This window comes from Onychostoma macrolepis, chromosome 02 (assembly GCF_012432095.1).
Source record: "Onychostoma macrolepis isolate SWU-2019 chromosome 02, ASM1243209v1, whole genome shotgun sequence".
Lineage (NCBI taxonomy): Eukaryota > Metazoa > Chordata > Actinopteri > Cypriniformes > Cyprinidae > Onychostoma > Onychostoma macrolepis.
This window is the reverse complement of record NC_081156.1, coordinates 10,489,614-10,509,631: the sequence shown is the minus strand read 5'-3', so window position 1 is coordinate 10,509,631 and position 20,018 is coordinate 10,489,614. Positions and strand designations below refer to the sequence as shown.

The 20,018-nt window shown below is 40.1% G+C and overlaps 2 protein-coding genes and 1 long non-coding RNA gene across 6 annotated transcripts in view; 1 reads left to right on the top strand and 2 right to left on the bottom strand.

Annotated features, from left to right (window-relative positions):
* Nucleotides 1-168: 168 nt before the first annotated feature.
* Nucleotides 169-4,998, bottom strand: tada1 (transcriptional adaptor 1). 3 transcript variants are annotated; one of them, XR_009273880.1, is made up of 9 exons: nt 4,840-4,998; nt 3,915-4,006; nt 3,759-3,824; nt 3,571-3,671; nt 2,608-2,820; nt 1,635-1,786; nt 1,367-1,523; nt 592-850; nt 169-305 (listed from the first exon to the last, which is right to left on the bottom strand). XR_009273880.1 is itself a non-coding variant. In XM_058795469.1 (8 exons), the coding sequence occupies exons 1-8, from the start codon at nt 4,911-4,913 to the stop codon at nt 698-700; spliced, it is 1,008 nt and encodes a 335-aa protein (XP_058651452.1). In that variant the 5' UTR covers nt 4,914-4,998; the 3' UTR covers nt 504-697. The 3 variants fall into 3 exon arrangements, 2 of the variants coding, with proteins under 2 accessions (XP_058651452.1, XP_058651466.1); XM_058795469.1 differs by lacking the exon at nt 169-305 and having other exon boundaries at nt 504-850; XM_058795483.1 differs by lacking the exons at nt 169-305; nt 4,840-4,998 and adding an exon at nt 4,734-4,829 and having other exon boundaries at nt 504-850.
* A 1,146-nt stretch (nt 4,999-6,144) lies between these two features.
* Nucleotides 6,145-7,823, top strand: LOC131552104 (uncharacterized). Its single transcript, XR_009273893.1, has 4 exons — nt 6,145-6,478; nt 6,567-6,754; nt 6,853-6,887; nt 6,988-7,823. It is a non-coding gene; the product is annotated as an uncharacterized LOC131552104 (long non-coding RNA).
* Nucleotides 7,824-7,961: 138 nt separating this feature from the next.
* LOC131551973 (tensin-3-like) overlaps nt 7,962-20,018 on the bottom strand; it is a 40,589-nt gene continuing 28,532 nt past the window's right edge. For both annotated transcript variants that reach the window (XM_058795249.1, XM_058795260.1), the window contains exons 15-27: nt 19,849-19,982; nt 18,858-18,975; nt 18,526-18,600; nt 17,890-17,983; nt 15,575-15,903; nt 15,368-15,496; nt 12,027-12,122; nt 11,863-11,940; nt 11,217-11,294; nt 10,973-11,141; nt 10,066-10,134; nt 9,933-9,962; nt 7,962-8,892 (exon numbers count right to left, since the gene is read on the bottom strand). In XM_058795249.1, the coding sequence (XP_058651232.1) occupies nt 8,751-8,892; nt 9,933-9,962; nt 10,066-10,134; nt 10,973-11,141; nt 11,217-11,294; nt 11,863-11,940; nt 12,027-12,122; nt 15,368-15,496; nt 15,575-15,903; nt 17,890-17,983; nt 18,526-18,600; nt 18,858-18,975; nt 19,849-19,982 (1,541 nt within the window). In that variant the 3' untranslated portion in view covers nt 7,962-8,750. The remainder of the gene's footprint in view (nt 8,893-9,932; nt 9,963-10,065; nt 10,135-10,972; nt 11,142-11,216; nt 11,295-11,862; nt 11,941-12,026; nt 12,123-15,367; nt 15,497-15,574; nt 15,904-17,889; nt 17,984-18,525; nt 18,601-18,857; nt 18,976-19,848; nt 19,983-20,018) is intronic.

The window sequence follows — 20,018 nt, the reverse complement described above, 5'->3', positions numbered from 1 at the left end:
AATAAAGAAGCCCAAACAAACAATACAGTCACATTAAGATACACTGCATTGCATAATAATACACATTTCCATGCATGTCTGTAATTTCCCCTCATCTCTGAAAAACACACCCCTGAACTCAACACAAGTGTGTTTGTTAATGTTCACCCCAGCTCATGTGTCTCAGGTGCTTGTTGCTGATCCTCTAAGAACAGTGATTATTAAAGGAACACGAGTGATCTGTTAAGTCTCGTCCCGGAGGATAATGCCTGTAGCTCAGATGCTGACCTCTACGGCTCTCATGCGTCCAGAAGAGTGTGTACGGCCTGTAGATGAGATCTAATTAGTCTCAGTGTTATCCCTGAAAGCCTGTTAATGAATACACCTTTTAAACAGCTGAAACTGATGATATAAGAAATTTGAGTCATATTTAATTTCTTTTTACTTTGCCTCTGAAGTCTACGCGATGAATCAATTAAGTAATTAAAGAGAACAGACCATGGATGTAAAAACACCGACATGTACACGGTGTTTCAGATTTATATTTATAATACTTACTTACAAAAACTAGACATGAATACAATACACAAATATTTACAAAATCATATTTACGGCATTTGTAAAGAAAGTAATGCCCAGAAGCATCTGAGTGTGTGTTAGTCTGGCTGATGCGCAGCACGTGTGTGATGATGATGATGGTGTGTCCGGTCTTCATCTCTCAGCTGACCAGCAGCCCCTCTTTGCTGGCCAGATGCTGGCGGTGGATGTGGTCCTGCTCCAGCTCCTCGTGGCTCGGGTGCCAGAGCCGGGCCAGGATCCTCTCCATGTTCAGAGCGTACATGCTGTGAGACGGCATCACCCGCCGCTGGACCTGCCACAGACACAGCTCTGATAACTACACCACAGGACCAGCACCGCTGACCACAAACCGACCGGCTCGCTGCGACTGTGACCTGACCGAAGCCAGGGCTTTTATAGTTAAATAAAACCAATTAAAAAAACACTTTACTTTAAAATAAATATATTAAAAAAAACACCTTAAATGCATTTTATTTCAGGAAACTTATTTTCGTTTAGTTGAACTTTCTAAAACAGAAATAAAAAGGAATAAATCGATATAGACGGGTAGTTGACAAATAAAAATCAGACTGTGTCCTATGGTGTGACAGAGAAAACACATACAAATAACATGAGAAAATACATCTTCATTCCTAGAGTTACAAATATCATGAGAGAGGTTTATCTTCAATGTTAGAGGTTTTTTCTTTTTTTTACATTTTTCCGTCACACCACAGATGTATTATCTGATATCTGAGTTCTGTGCATGAGTGAAATGCTCATCTTTTGTATGGAGACGCAGCTAGTGAGTGTGTGCTGGGCGGAGCACCTGCAGCGCCTCCAGCAGGTCGAAGACGCTGACCGGCCGCAGCGGTGGAGGGAGACGGTCAGCCGAACACGCCAGCAGGAGCGCAGCTTGCTGCTCCGCATCGTCCGGCAGAACCTGAGGAGGAGGTCCGGCGGGGAGAGACGCGCTCGCAGGAGGACTGCAACACACACCACAAACACACACCGTCAGTCCTCAGATCTCTCGTTCATTAGCAGAGCAGTTCATGAGTGCTGCGACACACTAAACTAAACACAGAGCGGAGACGTGCCACTGAGTGACGCTGTGGTACACCGGCAGACTGTTCTTCAGGTACGGCCGCGGCGTCACGTCACTGCCGAACGCATACTGGAAGTGACCGTCCCGCAGACGGTAGGCTTTCCTCCGCGACACCAGAGCTGTGAGGATCTCCTTCAGATGCACCTGAGGAGCAGAGAATACAGCAGGTGGAGCACAGCTGGACATTCATCCTCACTCGCAGCTACACTCGATTACGCTGATCAAGATAAAGCGATTATTATTATTATTATATAGCAAGTTGAAGTGATCTCTGTAGAGATATTCAGTCTTTTGCACAGTTTGCTGCACAGATCTGTCATCAAACCTCCTCCTCATGACGAACTGTAATAAATCCAGACATGATCTCAGCTGTGATGTCCAAGACTGAATAAATGCACTTACGAACATCTGTGCCACAATACAAAGGCTTTTTATTTATTTTTTAATAGAAATACGTGAATATAATTTATGAATTAATATAAGGAATGCCATCGTTTTTGCTTTTGAGTTTCACCAGGTTTCATAATGTAGAGTGCTAATATTTATGATATTAATATTTATAAATCAGGAAAGTAGATAAGATTAAATAAAGCATACGAGTCGTACTCTTTGTGATTGGTTTTTGGACCTTTGTATTAAACTATGCATACAAGATGCTGTTTTGTTTCTAATTGTTTAAGCAACGTAATTAATTATATATAGTTTATATACATTATTTTAAACATTATGAACTTTTTTCAAAGATAGTCGTGTTATTTTATTGCTTTGAAGAAATGGTCATTAGTAATAATTTGCTCTGCACCCTCTTGTGGCCTCAGGAGAGAAACCAAAAGCCCCCCCCTAACTGAAATTATGCCTTTTCAATTCAAATATAATTTGAATATTGATAATATTTTAGTACAAAATTCGAATTTAGTTTTTCAGCCAATTTGACAGCGCTAACACACACACACACACACACACACCTCCAGCGCGCAGAACACGGTGCTGACGGCGTCCTCGCTCACGTTGTCCAGGCCCATCTCGAAGGCGGTGACCATCATGCGCGCCTCCATCTGTCCTCGGCTGGGCAGCAGCAGCGTCTGAGCGCTCAGTCTCAGCTCGTCGTCCTCCAGCGCCGCTTCTCGAGGACTGAAGGCCTGCGCCGCCTGCAGGGGGTTCTGCGGCTGGAAGCGGTGCTGCAACACACACATCAACCAGCAGGAACAAATATAATAACATTATTTCATAAATGTGACCCTGCAGCACACAAGCAGTCATAAGTAGCACAGGTATATTTGTATATCAAAACTTCATTTTTGATTAGTAATATGCAGAGTTCAATTACTTTATGCAAAATGTAATTTCTTTTGAGTGAGATGTGTATTTGCAGGGTTTCTGCAGGTTTTATGACAGCAAATTTAAGACTTTATAAAACCAAGAAAACGTAAGGAATGAATGTAATTGCACTCAACGTGATCTCTAAACATGAATGTGTTGTATTAGCAACACTTCAAACTTGAAATATATAACTTCAAACACATCTACATTACTTTTAAATTCAGTTTACAAAACAGGCTTGTTTTGAATCACTGATACAAACCACTAGAATACAGAAATATCAGTCAGTGCACTTCTGATCACACTACTGTTGTCTTGTGTTCCAGTTCAAATCACTACAGATTCATAAATCAAGACATTCACAGGATGAGCAAAATGACAGAAGACAAGAAGTCTTGCTCACGAGAAACTGATCAAAACGAAGTGAGTTCATAATTAAAACGAGAACAAATATCTGCCGATGGACTCAGAAAAATCAACTTAACGCAAAAGGGAAAACAAGTTTTCATCCCCCCCGACAGATATTCGTTCTTGTAAGCATAAGTTAACCAGCAGAAACCCTGATTTGGTGAATATAATCATGATGTGGGCGAGCAGCCAGAACTAACATCGAATTTCTGCCGAACGGAGGGAAACTTCTTTTTGCCTCGGCTGGGTTTGCCTGGTTTGGATGCGGATCCGCCGGTCCACTGCAGCGAGCTGGTGCCCTCTGTCCACACACACACACACACACACGTCAGCATCAACAACAGCACAGACCAGCATCTATAAAGCGTGTCTCGGAGGTGTTTCGGACCTGACGTGGACACGATGATCTGGCAGCGGGTGAGGATGGCCAGCAGAAAGTCATTGTGAACATGGACTGTGGAGGAAAACACAGGAGCACTCAATGAAAGCCTGTCACCTGTGCGGTCAGCATGACGGACAGCACACTACTGAGGGACGAGGTTACCGTTCTCCTGCGCCAGCAGACGCCGCGCCTCCAGGTCGAACTCCTCCTTGCTGATCTTCTGCTTGAACCAGAGTTTGAGATTGGCCCAGTAACTGAGAACAAGACCACAAACACAAGCTGGCGTCATTACATTCATCAGTCTCTACACGACCACAGACGAGGATCACATCAGAGAAACGAGGACGAGCATAAACGACCTGTGACCCTGCAGCACAGAAGCAGTCATAAGCAGCACAGCTGTATCTGTAGCAATAGCCAACGATACACTGTATGGCTCAAAATTATACATTTTACTTTTATGCCAAAAATCATTAGCATATTAAGTAAAGATCATGTTCCATGAAGATTCCTACCGTAAATATATAAAAACTTAATTTTTGATTAGTAATATGCATTACTAAGAACTTCATTTGAACAACTTTAAAGGTGATTTTCACAATATTTTGATTTTTTTGCACCCTCAGATTCCAGATTTACAAATAGTTGTATCTCAGACAAATATTGTCCAACAAACCATACACTTAAGACAGGTTTTGTGGTCCAGAGTCACATATGTTTGTGTTAATATATTACCAACCAGCAAAACAACGACCAGCAGCAAAATGATATTTTACTAATTAAATGTTCAACACTCAACGTGAGATTTCCAAACATTACATTGAAATGTCGTAAAAGTTTTTTTTTTGCAAATTTAGAAAGTTCCAGTAGTTCAGAAGTAACGGGGCACACAGACAACATCATGCAGCTGTAAGAACTAACGTTACACAAATCAAGAATAGTCGCAGAAGTGCTGATATCTACACAACAAGAAGTCTGTACTTTGGGGCTCGATTAATGTCAGAAAGCGAGTATGAGTGCTGTGTGGAAAGCTGTGTTGTGTACAGCATCGGCTCCGTGTCTGTCGGTGTCCAGGAGAAACACTCACTGTTTGATATTGTCTCCTATCGCATCGGTCAAGTTCTTCTTGGCTATCTCCAGTTCACTCGCGTGAGCCGCCATAGTGACGCCGGAAGCTGCGGTGACGCCGCCTTCTTCTGCTTCCTGTAGTTTGGCGGGTTTCAGACCGTCGTAAAGCTGCACACCGCCACCTAGTAAACATATGTGACCCTGGACCACAAACCAGTCATAACGGTCAAGTTTTGTGAAATTGGGAGTAATGCATCAGGATTGTTAGGATCGGACAATATTTGTCTGAGATACAACTATTTGTAAATCTGGAATCTGAGGGAGCAAAAAATCTAAATATTGAGAAAATCACCTTTAAAGTTGTTCAAATGAAGTTCTTAGCAATGCATATTACTAATCAAACATTTAGTTTTGATATATTTACAGTAGGAAATGTACAAAATATCTTCATGGAACATGATCTTTACTTAATATCCTAATGATTTTTGGCATAAAAGGAAAATGTATAATTCTGACCCATACAGTGTATTGTTGGCTATTGCTACAAATATAGCTGCTGCTTATGACTGCTTCTGTGCTGCAGGGTCACATATGATCTCTTTATATTCTCTTAAACAGTTAACAGCTGCCAAATGATTACCTAGTACACCTTTAATAGCACATTTCCTTACCGTTGGTTTGATAACACTTTAATGTCTAAAATTATTTCAAGTAGAAAATACTTTATTTTCTTTCTTCCCTAAAAATCCTTATAGTTTATTAGTGCATGTTCTTCCCAGATAGCATGCATTCACAATTATTTTTTAAAAACTATTTTATACTTATTATTATTATGATTATTGTTGATTGTAATAATTGTTCTGTGGGGTGTTGTTGAAGATATGGAGAAGACACGGCGTTGATTCAACATACAGATCTTGTTCAAATTTCAATGTTGATTTATAAGTGTTTCTGTTAACGTTGTCAGTCGTTCAGTATTAAACGTTGTATCAACGCTGTTTCAACGCTGAAACAAGAACTGAGGGTTTTTGTCAAGGCTGAAGGTCGGTCATATGCGGGCTGGGCATGTACGTCTCCAAGATGTCTTCAAAAGAGCGCTTCATCTGGAAAGCATCTGTGTACAAAGATCTGATAAACGTCTTTATGAAGTCGAGTTAACATCTACATCATAAACATCGCAGAGTTGAGCAGTATTTCGCTGCTGCTGTGAGAATCGTCTCGGCTCTCACACACAGGTATGTTGAGGAAACCTCACTACAGCGTTAGGATTAATTAGCTGTGTCTTATGAGGACATGCCAGCAACATTTCTGGTAAATAGTGGAAATATGAGTCATTTTATTTGTTGCCAGTGTTCATCTATTAAAGACTTTTAAAAGTAAAGCCCTCCTAATGAATATAAACTGTAGTGAAGTGTGACAGCTAGTTTTTCCAGAAGCAGAAGTGCTTTAATGATTCTGCCTGTGGCTCAAACACTGATATAAATGATCCGGTGATTAGTGCAGCTCTTTATTAGATCAGTGACCGCTCGTCCTCCAGTCCAGCAGGGGGCGCAGTGCAGTCCCTCCACAGGAGAAGATGGTCTTCAGACTGAAACATGGGGATGAGGACTGCTTTGCTGATAACTGCATATTTAATTGTGGTGTTGTGGCATTAATGGGTAAACTCTGGTCCACACTGTAGATTTATATATCAGCTGCATAAATACTAAGAATATCTTTCTAACTTTTTACTCTTTACTCCAACAGTTCAAATTCACAAAGGCATTACAATTCTGCAGCCTAACAAATCCATCAGGAAATATTCCCACCATTGTACAGGTGAAGAAACCCCTCAGATACACTGTGAAGCATAATCAACTAAGGAGGAATAAGTCCAGGTCAAAGACATATCTAAAGTCAGTTTTACCCTCCTGTAATTGGGCTCTGAATCTCAGGTGAAAATTGTCATTCTGACCATCCTTTACAATACAGTGGATTACTCCGTAAATACACATCTGTGGCATTTAATATTTTGGCTTTCATCACTATACAGGTTTATCTTTCTTCAGAAAATATATTGACAAAAATGTAAGCCTGGGATATTTAATGAGAATCTTTTGCAAAAGGGTCACTTTCTTTGGATTTTTAAACTTTATTGCTCTTAGTGTGACTTGCATGTTGATTTCAGACCTGCTGGAAGTGAAAACAGGAGCTGAATGAAGCGGAGAAACAGTTCATCCCTGGAGACGATTGGTTTAATTGCTCACAGATTGAACAGACCGCTTTCAGTGTGGAAAGAGCTTCAAATAGACACACAGTCTCAAAAAAACGGTTCAGTGTGTGAAAGAGCTTCTCGCTGACCGTTAGCTGCAAGTGTCCGAATGTTTTATGGAACTGTGTTTTCAGGAATTGTCAAATCGCTGATCTGTGTTCGCAACAATGAAACTCGTGACCATAGTTAGCTAACAATGCTTTTGGAAAATACACCCGAATACATAAGCATTGGGAACACCTCTTTATACTGAATTCAGGCATTTCAATCAGACCCATCGCCACAGGTGTGTAAAACCAAGCACTAGCCGTGCAGTCTGCATTTACAAACACTGATGAAAAAACAGTGATAACGCAATCAGTCAGTTTGTGAAGTTTCATCTCTTCTAGATAACCCATGCTCAGCTGTGAGTGGTGTTGTTGAGACGTGGAAGCATCTCAGCCATGAAGCTGAAGATCATGTAAAATCACAGGGCTGAGGATCACGGAGAGTAAAAGTCACCAACGCTCTGCTGATTCCAGACTTCCACCAGCATTAATATCAGCACAAAAACTGCGCAGCGGAGCTTCATGAATGGGTTTCCATGGCCGAGCATCCTCATGAAGCCTCACATCACCAGTGAATGATGGACTGGAGTAAAGCACACAGATACTGGACTCTGGAGCAGCAGAAACCTGTTCTGAGACCAGTCACACGGTCTGAACAACACGAGGAGAGTGAATGATTGTTGGGTGAACAAACCCTTTGATTTAAAGACTTTTGACCTGTACAAGAAAACATTATGACGTGTATATATGACCGGCAGCATTACATGACAGACGGATGTCCCAGATAACACAAATGTTCATCAAATCTGCAGCCTTAAAATGAATCGAGAAAACACATCTTAATCATTTCGGTCTGTACTCTTTATTTCTCAGATTCTGCCGCTGGAAGCAGATGAAGTACTGCAAACTAAAACATGATATTTCAGATATTCAGAGACTGTGTGTGTGGTTCATTTCAGTTTCTGAAAATCACCAGTGACTTTAACAACATCAAGTATAAATAACCAGAGCCCTCAACAGTTATCTGTGTGAAGGTCAGTACATCTGTGCTCCCTGTATTATGAGTCCACAGAACAACACTCAAGCCTGACTCTCTGAACACTCTTACACAGATCCTCCTGTACAACACACGACTGACTCTATGACAGCGTCTCCTACCGTCATCACTTTATATAAACAGCATCATGACATGAAGAAGAGCAGATACACAGAAGCCTCGGAGCAGTCAGAGAAATACTCATTCTGACATCTCAAACTATTTCACATGCATGACCTTATATATATATATATATATATATATATGAAGTATAATTTTTTTCTGCAGAAAACGACTTGGCATATGTAATAGAAATTTGCAAGTAAAAAAAATAAAAAATACTAAATATATAGATATCTAAAATGCAATGACATAAATTATAAAGACGTTTTTGGTTTTATGTCATCAGTAGTGAGATACATTACACATAAGATACTAGAAATAATTTAAAAAAGCATTACTGTCCATAAACATGTATGTTGAGATTTATTTCCAATGAGAGTAATTCTTTTTGAGTCTGTGTAAACCATACTTACACGTTCAATACACAAATATACACACACTGTACATGCTGGTTTTCAGAGACCCCTCGTTCATCACATCCTCTGAGAGCCGATCATGACTTTGGAGACGAAGTTGACGATGGCGCTGGCGGGCTGCTCGGGGTCGTGCTCCGCGAACACATGACACACGTTCTCCAAACCAATGCCCGCTTTCCTCGCCACAAACCCGAAGATCCTGCCGCGGGAGGAAGTAGTTTAGCAAAGGCTAGAGACGTCTGCTTTAACCCTCTGCTGCGCTTCATTTCAGTCACTTCTGACCAAAAGAACCAACTTTTTTATTTTCATTTGTTTACTTAATCAGAATGGTACAAAGCAAAGTAAATGTTTTGGCACTTGCTGTGTAAATGCAAAAAAATCATGAGCATGATTCGAAAAGATTAAATGGTGTTGAAAAAAAAAAAAAAAAGGTTACACTGGTTCAAAATGACTGTATTGGAAACGAATGGGAGTGAATTTATGGTACTGCGCCCAAATTAAATCTGACTGACAGCTCTTTTTTTTTCTGATATCAACCTCAAATTTGGAACACAATGTATTTTATGGCTTTGATTTTCTCACAGAGTAAAACATGTTTTGATATAACATAAAATTTGAAAATAGTATTTTTGTGCATTTTTCATAAAAATAAACTTAAATAACTTTTTTAATCCAAAATGCTGCTATAATTTGCCAAGTGTCTTCTCAACTTAAAGGGATAGTTCACCCAAAAATGTAAATTCTGTCATTAATTACTCAACCTCATGTCGTTCCAAACCCGTACTGACTGAACCGTGACTGATGCCACATGGATTATTTTAATGATGTCTTTACTACGTTTCTGTGTTGATCGTGGTACTATCATTGCTGTCTGTGGAGGGTCAGAGAGCTCTCGGATTACATCAGAAATATCTTAATCTGTGTTCTGAAGATGAACGAAGGTCTTACGGGTTTGGAACGACATGAGTGCGAGTAATTAATGACAGAATTTCCATTTTTGGGTGAACTATCCCTTTAAGTCTGTGCTCCACAGTTAAAGATGGAAATTTAATTTTCAGGCAATGCGCAGATTATAACTATTCCATAAATATAATTTACTATCATAAAATATTAAATAAAAACCATTATCAAACTAAAATATAATACATTTATTTCATTGAAGTAAAAAAGCAGCACCGGAGTTGACTCTTCCTCTGATTAGCCAGGTTAATAAAATCACATGAAAACAAGTGTACTCACTTCGCCGAGGAGCAGCCATCTCGTTTCCATCTGTGAATGAACAGAGAAACAATGAAAAAGAAATATGAGACTCACAGAAACACGAGCTGAGTGTGAATGATATGAAGCCGGTGATGGAGCAGACTGGACTCACTTCCTGTCCTGAGGGTCCAGAGCACAGAAGATGACGGTGTTTACAGCGTAGTGTCTCCGGAAGAACAGTCTGTGAGAGACAGCGTGTGTTACACGAGTTTCATCAGCTTAAACATGAACAAACAGCAGAGTTACTGCTACTTTTTTAATACTTGAGTACAATTTAAAGTTGTGGTTTCACTTTATTTTGATGGTCCCTTAAACACATTCTATTGACTATAAGTAATGTTGCACCTACATTTCTACTGACTCTCATTATAGTGTTAGTAGTGTATTAGTTGACTGGTAGGGTTAGGGTTAGATTAAGTTGACACGTTCTTGCAAAGTTACTTATAGTCAGTAGAATATCTGTTGGGAGACCAACACAATAAGGAGTTAGTAGATATGAAGAAGACAGTTTACTAATACTCTTATGAGAGTTTGTTGACATATAGTTGCAACATTACTTAGTGTCAACAGAATGTTCAAAAGGGACCATCAAAATAAAGTGTTACCAAATGCTTTTATGTAAGTATTTGAAGAACAGATTGAGGCACTATATTATTGTTTTATGTAAAGGCAGCGCTCGCTAACTTGCTCAAGTACTCCTCTCTGTACCAATCACAACAGACTTGGCCAGCTGACCAATCAGAGCAGAGTATGCTTATGGAAGGGAGGGGTTTACAGACTTCAAGCTCAGAACTGCTTCGAACGAATCGTTTCGAAATCATTGACAAATGACTCTAATATTAAATGTATATTCTGAGAAAATTACAATGTTTCCTGACCTTAGATGCATTTAAACCTGTTGTAGGGGACTCCAGCACAATATTAGGACACTTTAAAAAAGCATATGTCCTGCTCTTTAATGGCTTGAGTTCCCTGTGATCCCGCACACTGATCACATGAGTGTTTGAGGGCTGCCTTACTTTCTCTGGTTGTCGGTGAGCGTGATTCCCTGCGAGGACACTTTGAAGTGCACTACGGTGGAGGACGGGAGCGAGTCGGCTCTCAGGATCTCAGTGGTGGCCTTCTGCACCGCCTGATTCCCCGTCAGAGACTCCATCTCCACCGAGCCCAGGAACCACACGTTACAGGCTGGAAAACACGAGATTATGAGAGCGTGAGGTCAAGCGTGAGAGATTACGGCTCCGTTATCATCGCTGGACGCACCTGCTCCTTGTTTGAGGAGCTCAGCCGCAGAGTTGGTGATGGACTGCGAGGATGTGCTGACAGCGTCCTCTAGAGGATCTGAGGAGAAACAACAGCCATGTCATATTATAATCATGTGCTCATGAGAGGGTCATAATGTCAACAGAATCAACTCATCAGAATTTAACAGTGATGTGAGTTTATTTAAGTGCTTATACACTACTGGTCAAACGTCTGAAAGAAGTCACTTCTGCTCACCAAGACTGCATTCGTTTGATCACAAATACAGTAATATTTTGAAATATTATTACAGTTTAAAATATATGTTTTCTATGTGAATATCTGTAATTCACATAGAATGTAATTGATTGCTGTGTTCAAACCTGAATTTTCAGCATCATTACTCCTGTCTTCAGTGTCACATGATGATTATTTTAGTATTATTTATATACTATTATAGTATTTAATTTAAATTGCGTTTTTTTGTCATTTTAAAATTTTGATGATTTTTTCCCCATTTTTTTAAACAATATCTCGTTAGTTAAATTTATACTTTATTTCAGTTTTAGTCATTTTAGTATTTTTAGTTAATATTTTATTTTATTTATTTATTCTGAATGAACAGAAGTGATTTTGATGGTTGTAGTGAACAGTAAGAGATGAATACCTCTGTCAGGAATGATGAGTTTACAGGGAAGAGCCAGAGGAGTGATGGAGTGCTGACAGACCAGAGCGCTCAGACTGCCTGCAACACACACACACACACACACATCAGTGTGAGTGAGTGAGTCACACAGCAGCATGAATCAGTCACAGGTCTGATGAACTTACCAAAGTAGGGTTCGTTTGGGCATCCCTTGAGCCGGACGCCCCGCGCCGAGCACTCGATCAGAAAGTGCCGCACCAGCTCACTGGACAGATCCACTCCTGACACACACACACACACACACACACATGAACAATGGCATCTATAACATCACAGCTGATGCTTACAGCTCCATCAGCACTACACTACTGACAAACAAGAGCACTTAACCACACTGAATGTGCACTTGTAGTGTACTTCAAAACTGTAATCGCACATAAATACAATATATGCCATTTAAGTGACTTATAGAGAGACACGTACATGTCTGTTTCTTGACACACTTAAGTACATTTTAGTGCAAATAATTAGTGCTGTCAAACGATTAATCGCATCCAAAATAAAAGTTTTTGTTTACATAATATGTTTGTACTGTATATATCTTATGTATATGTAAATACACACAAATACAGTATGATTTGAAAATATTTACATGCATAAATTTAAATTCATATAATTTTTTTTATATATAAATATATTTAATATACAAACCCGATTCCAAAAAAGTCTGGACACTGTACAAATTGTGAATAAAAACAGAATGCAATGATGTGGAAGTTTCAAATTTCAATATTTTATTCACAATACAACATAGATGACATATCAAATGTTTAAACTGAGAAAATTTATCATTTTAAGGGAAAAATAAGTTGATTTTAAATTTCATGGCATCAACACATCTCAAAAAAGTTGGGACAAGGCCATGTTTACCGCTGTGTGGCATCCCCTCTTCTTTTTATAACAGTCTGCAAACGTCTGGGGACTGAGGAGACAAGTTGCTCAAGTTTAGGAATAGGAATGTTGTCCCATTCTTGTCTAATACAGGCTTCTAGTTGCTCAGCCGTCTTAGGTCTTCTTTGTCGCATCTTCCTCTTTATAATGCGTCAAATGTTTTCTATGGGTGAAAGATCTGGACTGCAAGCTGGCCATTTCAGTCCCCGGATCCTTCTTCTACGCAGCCATGATGTTGTAATTGATGCAGTATGTGGTCTGGCATTGTCATGTTGGAAAATGCAAGGTCTTCTCTGAAAGAGACGACGTCTGGATGGGAGCATATGTTGTTCTAGAACTTGGATATACCTTTCAGCATTGATGGTGCCTTTCCAGATGTGTAAGCTGCCCATGCCACACGCACTCATGCAACCCCATACCATCAGAGATGCAGGCTTCTGAACGGAGCGCTGATAACAACTTGGGTTGTCCTTGTCCTCTTTAGTCCGGATGACATGGCGTCCCAGTTTTCCAAAAGAACTTCAAATTTTGATTCGTCTGACCACAGAACAGTTTTCCACTTTGCCACAGTCCATTTTAAATGAGCCTTGGCCCAGAGAAACGCCTGCGCTTCTGGATCATGTTTAGATATGGCTTCTTTTTGACCTATAGAGTTTTAGCCGCAACGGCGAATGGCACGGTGGAATGTGTTTACCGACAATGTTTTCTGGAAGTATTCCTGAGCCCATGTTGTGATTTCCATTACAGTAGCATTCCTGTATGTGATGCAGTGCCGTCTAAGGGCCGAAGATCACGGGCATCCAGTATGGTTTTCCGGCCTTGACCCTTACGCACAGAGATTGTTCCAGATTCTCTGAATCTTTGGATGATATTATGCACTGTAGATGATGATAACTTCAAACTCTTTGCAATTTTTCTCTGAGAAACTCCTTTCTGATATTGCTCCACTATTTTTGCCGCAGCATTGGGGAATTGGTGATCCTCTTCCCATCTTGACTTCTGAGAGACACTGCCACTCTGAGAGGCTCTTTTATACCCAATCATGTTGCCAATTGACCTAATAAGTTGCAAATTGGTCCTCCAGCTGTTCCTTATATGTACATTTAACTTTTCCGCCTCTTATTGCTACCTGTCCCAACTTTTTGGAATGTGTAGCTCTCATGAAATCAAAATGAGCCAATATTTGGCATGACATTTCAAAATGTCTCACTTTCAATATTTGATATGTTATCTATATTCTATTGTGAATAAAATATAAGTTTATGAGATTTATAAATTATTGCATTCCTTTTTTATTCACAATTTGTACAGTGTCTTTTTTGGATTCGGGTTTGTATAAACATAACATATTTTCTTAAATAAATACATGTATGTGTGTGTATATATATATATATATATATATACACACACATAATAAATATACACAGTATACACACATATTATGCAAACAAAAACTTTTATCTTGGATGTGATTAATCGTGATTAATCGTTTGACAGCACTACAAATAATATAGAAGTAGTTTTTAAACTGTAGTTTTATTTGATATTACATTTAAAGTTAATACATTTTAAATGAACTAAACTGCAAATTCATTATTATTAAAATTATTTAAAAATGACACAAGTTTAAGTAGAAATTATATTAAAGTATATTTTAGTGTACAATAAATGCTTGTCAGTACATTCAGCAGTACTTTAGCCATATTTCATAGACAATAAAAGTAATTCTGAAAATACATATAAAGATGTACATAAGTCCTGCTTAAGTGGGTCAACAAAGTTCAAGAAACTGCATTTAATATAAACTAAACTATATATACAGTCAAACCAGAAATTATTCAGACACCAGATATAATTTTTGATATTTTTTACTAGCGGGTGCAGGACACTATAGCTCATTTATGTAAGTGAGGATAGCAAAATAAAGTAAACTGTGACATATTATACCCAAAAATTCTTCATACAGTGGACTACCAGGAAAACTGATGAAAAATTGGAAACAAAAATAATTCAGACACTTTGACCTGAGTATGTTTTGTTTAAGTGTTTTTTCTTTAATTGTTAATGTGATTTTACACACAGACTGAACAAAATGAAGCATTTAAAATTCATACCTTTCTATTAAAGTTATCTGACATTATCAAGATCAATTAGTTCTGACACAGTTTAACTCTGAGTTCTTGTCATATTTTATTACCATTTTCTAAACTAAAGCAAACAAACTGTGATAAAATGAGAAATGTTGAAGGTGTCTGAATAAATTTTGGTTTGACTGTATATCTAAAAGTGTATTATTTCCATAATAAGAACTCTTTTTTAAAAGTATGCTAAAGTGTATTACTTTTTCACAAGGGAAGGCTGGTGTGTGTGTCTGTAAGTGTGTGTTTGTGTGTGTGTGTGTGTGTGTGTGTGTGTGTGTGTGTGTGTGTGTGTGTGTGAAGTGTTTATCTAATATATATATAACTCTTCATGCAGTAACCGTAGTATCTTCTGAAACTATCACACATGACGATGGTTTGATATGTTGTCTGAACACACAGATGAAGGAATCACTGATCTGCTGAGGGTCTCTCACCTCTCCGGGTCTGCAGGGCTGACGGTGGCGGTGTGGACACCTTCATGGCCAGTCCATACGCTCCTCTGAACGAGTGACTGTCCCTCACGATGAAGGAGCCAGGCTCTCTGTCCTTCAGGAGCGTGATAGCTGCGTGAGAAACAGAGAGCGGTCAGATGAGCGTCAAACACCGCAGCCGTCCATCAGCCGTCACGATCGGATCCGTACCTTGTTCCCGAGCGATGTCGGGCTTGTACCAGTATTTGGAGGTGTCCTGGACGAAGCTGACGGTCAGCCCGTCGGAGGGCAGGACGCTGGGGAAGGGGATGCTGAGCGAGCTGCCGCTGTGAGGACTGGAGAAACCGCTGGGAGACACCGAGCCCTGCGACAGCTCGCCGTCAGACTCCAGTGCCTCCAGCGTCAGGCCCAAGCCCAGCTTCTCCTCAAACGGCTGCTGCAGGACCCGGGCTCTCGGGCCGCTGAGAGGAGAGCTGTGGGCATTCGGAGCGGGCAGAGACGGGCCGGAGGACGGGGCGAAGCTCACGCAGTCTGCAGACCTGTATCAACAACAAACAACACTCTACTGTCATCATCAACAACTCAAATACATCAACAACAACAAACCCAGACCACTATCATCATCAACAACCAACAACATACTACTGTCATCAATAACAACTCAACACACACTACTGGGCTGTATTCCAGAAAGCATGGTTAACTTACCGTCAGATAAACCCTGAACTTTCGGTTGATTAACCCCAAACCTTGCTTACTCGAGGTATGTGGTTCCAGAAACGCGTCCGGGAGTAAGTTCATTCAACTCAGAGTATGTTCCTGGTCAAGACTCGAGACATTCTCAACTGAGCGGCGAGTCACTATGGAAACGGACGCTAGAAAAAGTGCGCCATGCTGTTTCTTTCTTCTTCTTTTGTTCAATGGTCGTTTACATGCTTAGTGCATATCGACACCTAATTGATGGTTGTGCAATCATTTTTTTATTTTTTTAAATTCTAAGTCCCAAGTCCCCCCCAATAATTAGAAATGGTCAAATGTCCCCTCCAATATTTGAAATTCTTGCACTGATCTGCTGTCCTCCATTACGCAGTGCTCTTGTTAGGATGAAAAAAAAAGCTTTAAAAGTAACATTTTCAGTTTGCTCTGCCTCAGCAGGCTAACAGCGCTCGTCAATGTCAAAATAATTGAACTGGCCAATCAAATCAAAGTAGGCGGGGTTTAGCGTTCACAGATGCTGAGATCGCCACGAAGCGTCAGATTAATGAAAGAGAGCAAGGTAAGATGGAAGCTGCTAATCATTTAATGTTAGTCAACTGTATTACGATAGAAATGTTAAATGACCGACAGTTATATTCAGTGAAGCAATACTTGACTTTTTTCTCAAATATGCCCATTTTGAGAGAGATAGAGAGAGAGAGAGAGAGATGCAATGTGTGTTAATTATCTGCATCTGTTTGTCTGTCCCTACAAACGATGAAACTGTGAATTTAGTCCTACTTCAAAAACACGTCATTGCTGAGAAATATAATGTAGCGATTCAGCATGGAAACTATTTTATTACAATAAAAGTCGCGGGTAGTGTTGACAAGTTTGTGTGTGTGTGCATGAGTCAATTAAAGCAGCGCGCACATATATATGTTGGTCCCCCCCAATGTTCAAGACATGGTTACGGCCTTGCCTTGTCATAAAAGTGTTTTATAATTTATACATGTACTGTAACTGTTATGCCAATAAAATAAATATAATAACCATATTAGAATAATATTATATATATAGCTATATTGTAATAATATATAATGTTGTGCGCTATCTGTCACGCCCACTGAAGGCTGGTCAGTAGGTCAGGCATGTGCTGATGGCGCTGAAGTGAACTAACCCTGGAACAGAACCAGCTCCGGAGCCGTTCATTTACACTACAATGGTGAATTGGGGTCTGACCACACAAACTTTTGAAAACTGGCTTCAAAGTGCAAGTTTTTGAAAATGATACATTTTTGCGGATCCATGCGAACGGGGAAACTTTTTGTTTGTACATGAAACTTTTCAAAAACATAAAAGAAATACTTAATGATTTAAACGTCATAATTTCGATATAGACAGTGATTTTCTACCCCGAATTTCTCCTTTGATTTGAAGGCTCTGTTGAAAGGGGCGTGTCTGCTGGGAGACTCAATGGAAACGTCCACTGCTGTGATTGGCTAACATCACTGAATATGAAATGAGCATTACACTGGGAACTCTCCTGAAAACGTTTACTGTATTTTTACTACAACAGCTGCCAAGATGAACTAACCATGATGTCACGATTCTCCCGATTTCAAATCCAGGTGTTTCAGAAGGGTAGAAATTAATAAATCATTTTTTTAAAATGGGGAGTAAGTTTTAAGCTCGGAAACTTGAAGTACGCTGTGTTTGAAGTAAGTTGAGAAGACAGGTCAGGATTTCAGCTATGCAAATCTGTCTTTGGCAATTCTCTCTTTCTGGCACTGTGTCATGCATGAATGAATGAATGAGTGCAGCAGTACCGGTCAGAGAAGGCCGTGACTCCAGTGATGTACGGTCTGTGATGCTGGAAACCTTCATTTGAAGCTCCCATGAATCCTGTATTCTCTCTCATATCTGAAAGAACAAGAACACGACACTCTCACATCTGCTCACATTCACAGGACAACACTGAATGTGTGTCACTGAGACAGACGCTGTCTGTCACTCCATCACGATCAGCTCAGCCAATCAGGTGAGTTTGGGGGCGGAGCTCATCTGACAGAAGGGCTGTGTTTGGGATGCTTCATTGAAATGTCTGGAGTTACACACTTCACACACTTTAATTAATCTAAAACGTGGACCATGAGCACACATGTGGTGATGCCACACACAAAGAGTAGACACACAGTTTATATTTCACTTACTGGTGTAAAATGAGTAAATGAACCAGAAAATCCAGCAAACTAGTGAAGAAAAACTAACACATTTGTTTCTGTCATGCTAATAAAGCATTCTGAATTTAACACAAACCAAACTGATCAAATTCACTCGCTAGATAGTCATCATAAGTACTGTAGCTACAAATATCTACACATATCTTTTGCGCATAATTAGATTAGCTCTTATCATGACTGTTGGATAAAACAGGTCAGAAGTGAGTGAGTCGTGTGATTTACCGTGTTCAGCTCTACAGGATCCAAATGAAGGAGACGGCGTCTGTCTGAACGCTGAGTAACCCATCATGCTCTTCACTGGAGACAAGAAGAACACACACACACACACACACACACACACACACACGCAGAGAGAGATCAATCTCTGACAGATACAGCAGGTGAAGCGTGGATGTGTGCAGATGATCTTTACATCAATTAAACCTGAATACTGATGATACTCCTGATGATTTATGGCTGAAGTGTTGAACTGAACAGAAATACTAGCAATTAATGAGCCGCTCTACAAGGAAGGACTCAACTAGTGTCCTAATGTGTGTGTGTGTGTGTGTTACCATATGGAGTGGTTGGTGTGATGGGGAAGGCTGGTGTTGAGGGCATCATGTCACTGCCAGTGTCCAGTGAACCGTGAGACGAATGCTGCACACCATCTGCTCTGAACACCGCTGCATGCTGCACACACACACACACACACACACACACACACACACACACACACACACAGTCACTGGACAAACCTAGCAACACACCCAATGCAGGAATAACAAAGCTATAATTGATTATGACTGTGTGCACTTCACTTACAACAAAGAAATATTGTGAGGTAAAATAGAAAATAAATATTAAATATTCTGCACCATTTCCAAATTAAATAAGCAAAGCTGTGATCTGTGAGCAAATCTTTTGTCATTAAAGCAAAAAAAAAAAAAAAAAACTGAAATTCACGCAAAATTTTCAATTCAACTTTTCACTCAAATTGTTTTGCTAATAATATATTTTGCAAATTAAATGTTTGTATTAAAGTAACATATTAAACTATTTTAATTTAACCATTTTATTATTACAAATTAAAATAACTTTTCTATTTTCATATATATTAAAATTTATTCATCTGATGTGAAGCTGTATTTCCAGCATCATTACTCCAGTCTTCAGTGTCACATGATCCTTCAGAAATCAGTGTGTGTGTGTGTGTGTGTCACCTGTGCGTGCGGTGCAGCAGCGGTCAGAGAGTGTGTGTGTGTGTGTGTGTGTGTGAGTGAGTGAGTGAGCGTGAGTGTGTCACCTGTGTGTGCAGCAGCGGTCAGAGAGTGTGTGTGTGTGTGTGTGTGAGTGAGTGAGTGAGTGAGTGAGTGAGCGTGAGTGTGTGTCACCTGTGTGTGCGGTGCAGCAGCGGTCAGAGAGTGTGTGTGTGTGTGTGTGTGTGCGTGAGTGAGTGAGTGAGTGAGCGTGAGTGTGTGTGTGTGTCACCTGTGTGTGCGGTGCAGCAGCGGTCAGAGAGTGTGTGTGTGTGTGTGTGAGTGAGTGAGCGTGAGTGTGTGTCACCTGTGTGTGCGGTGCAGCAGCGGTCAGTGTGTGTGTGTCTGCTGTGTTCAGGTTCAGTGTCCAGGCCGTCTGTCCTCGTGCTCCAGTGAGCTCCGTCACGTCACTCGTCTTTGGGCTCATAATGAATCTGTGTTCTGATGAGATATGAACACACACACACAGATCAGTCT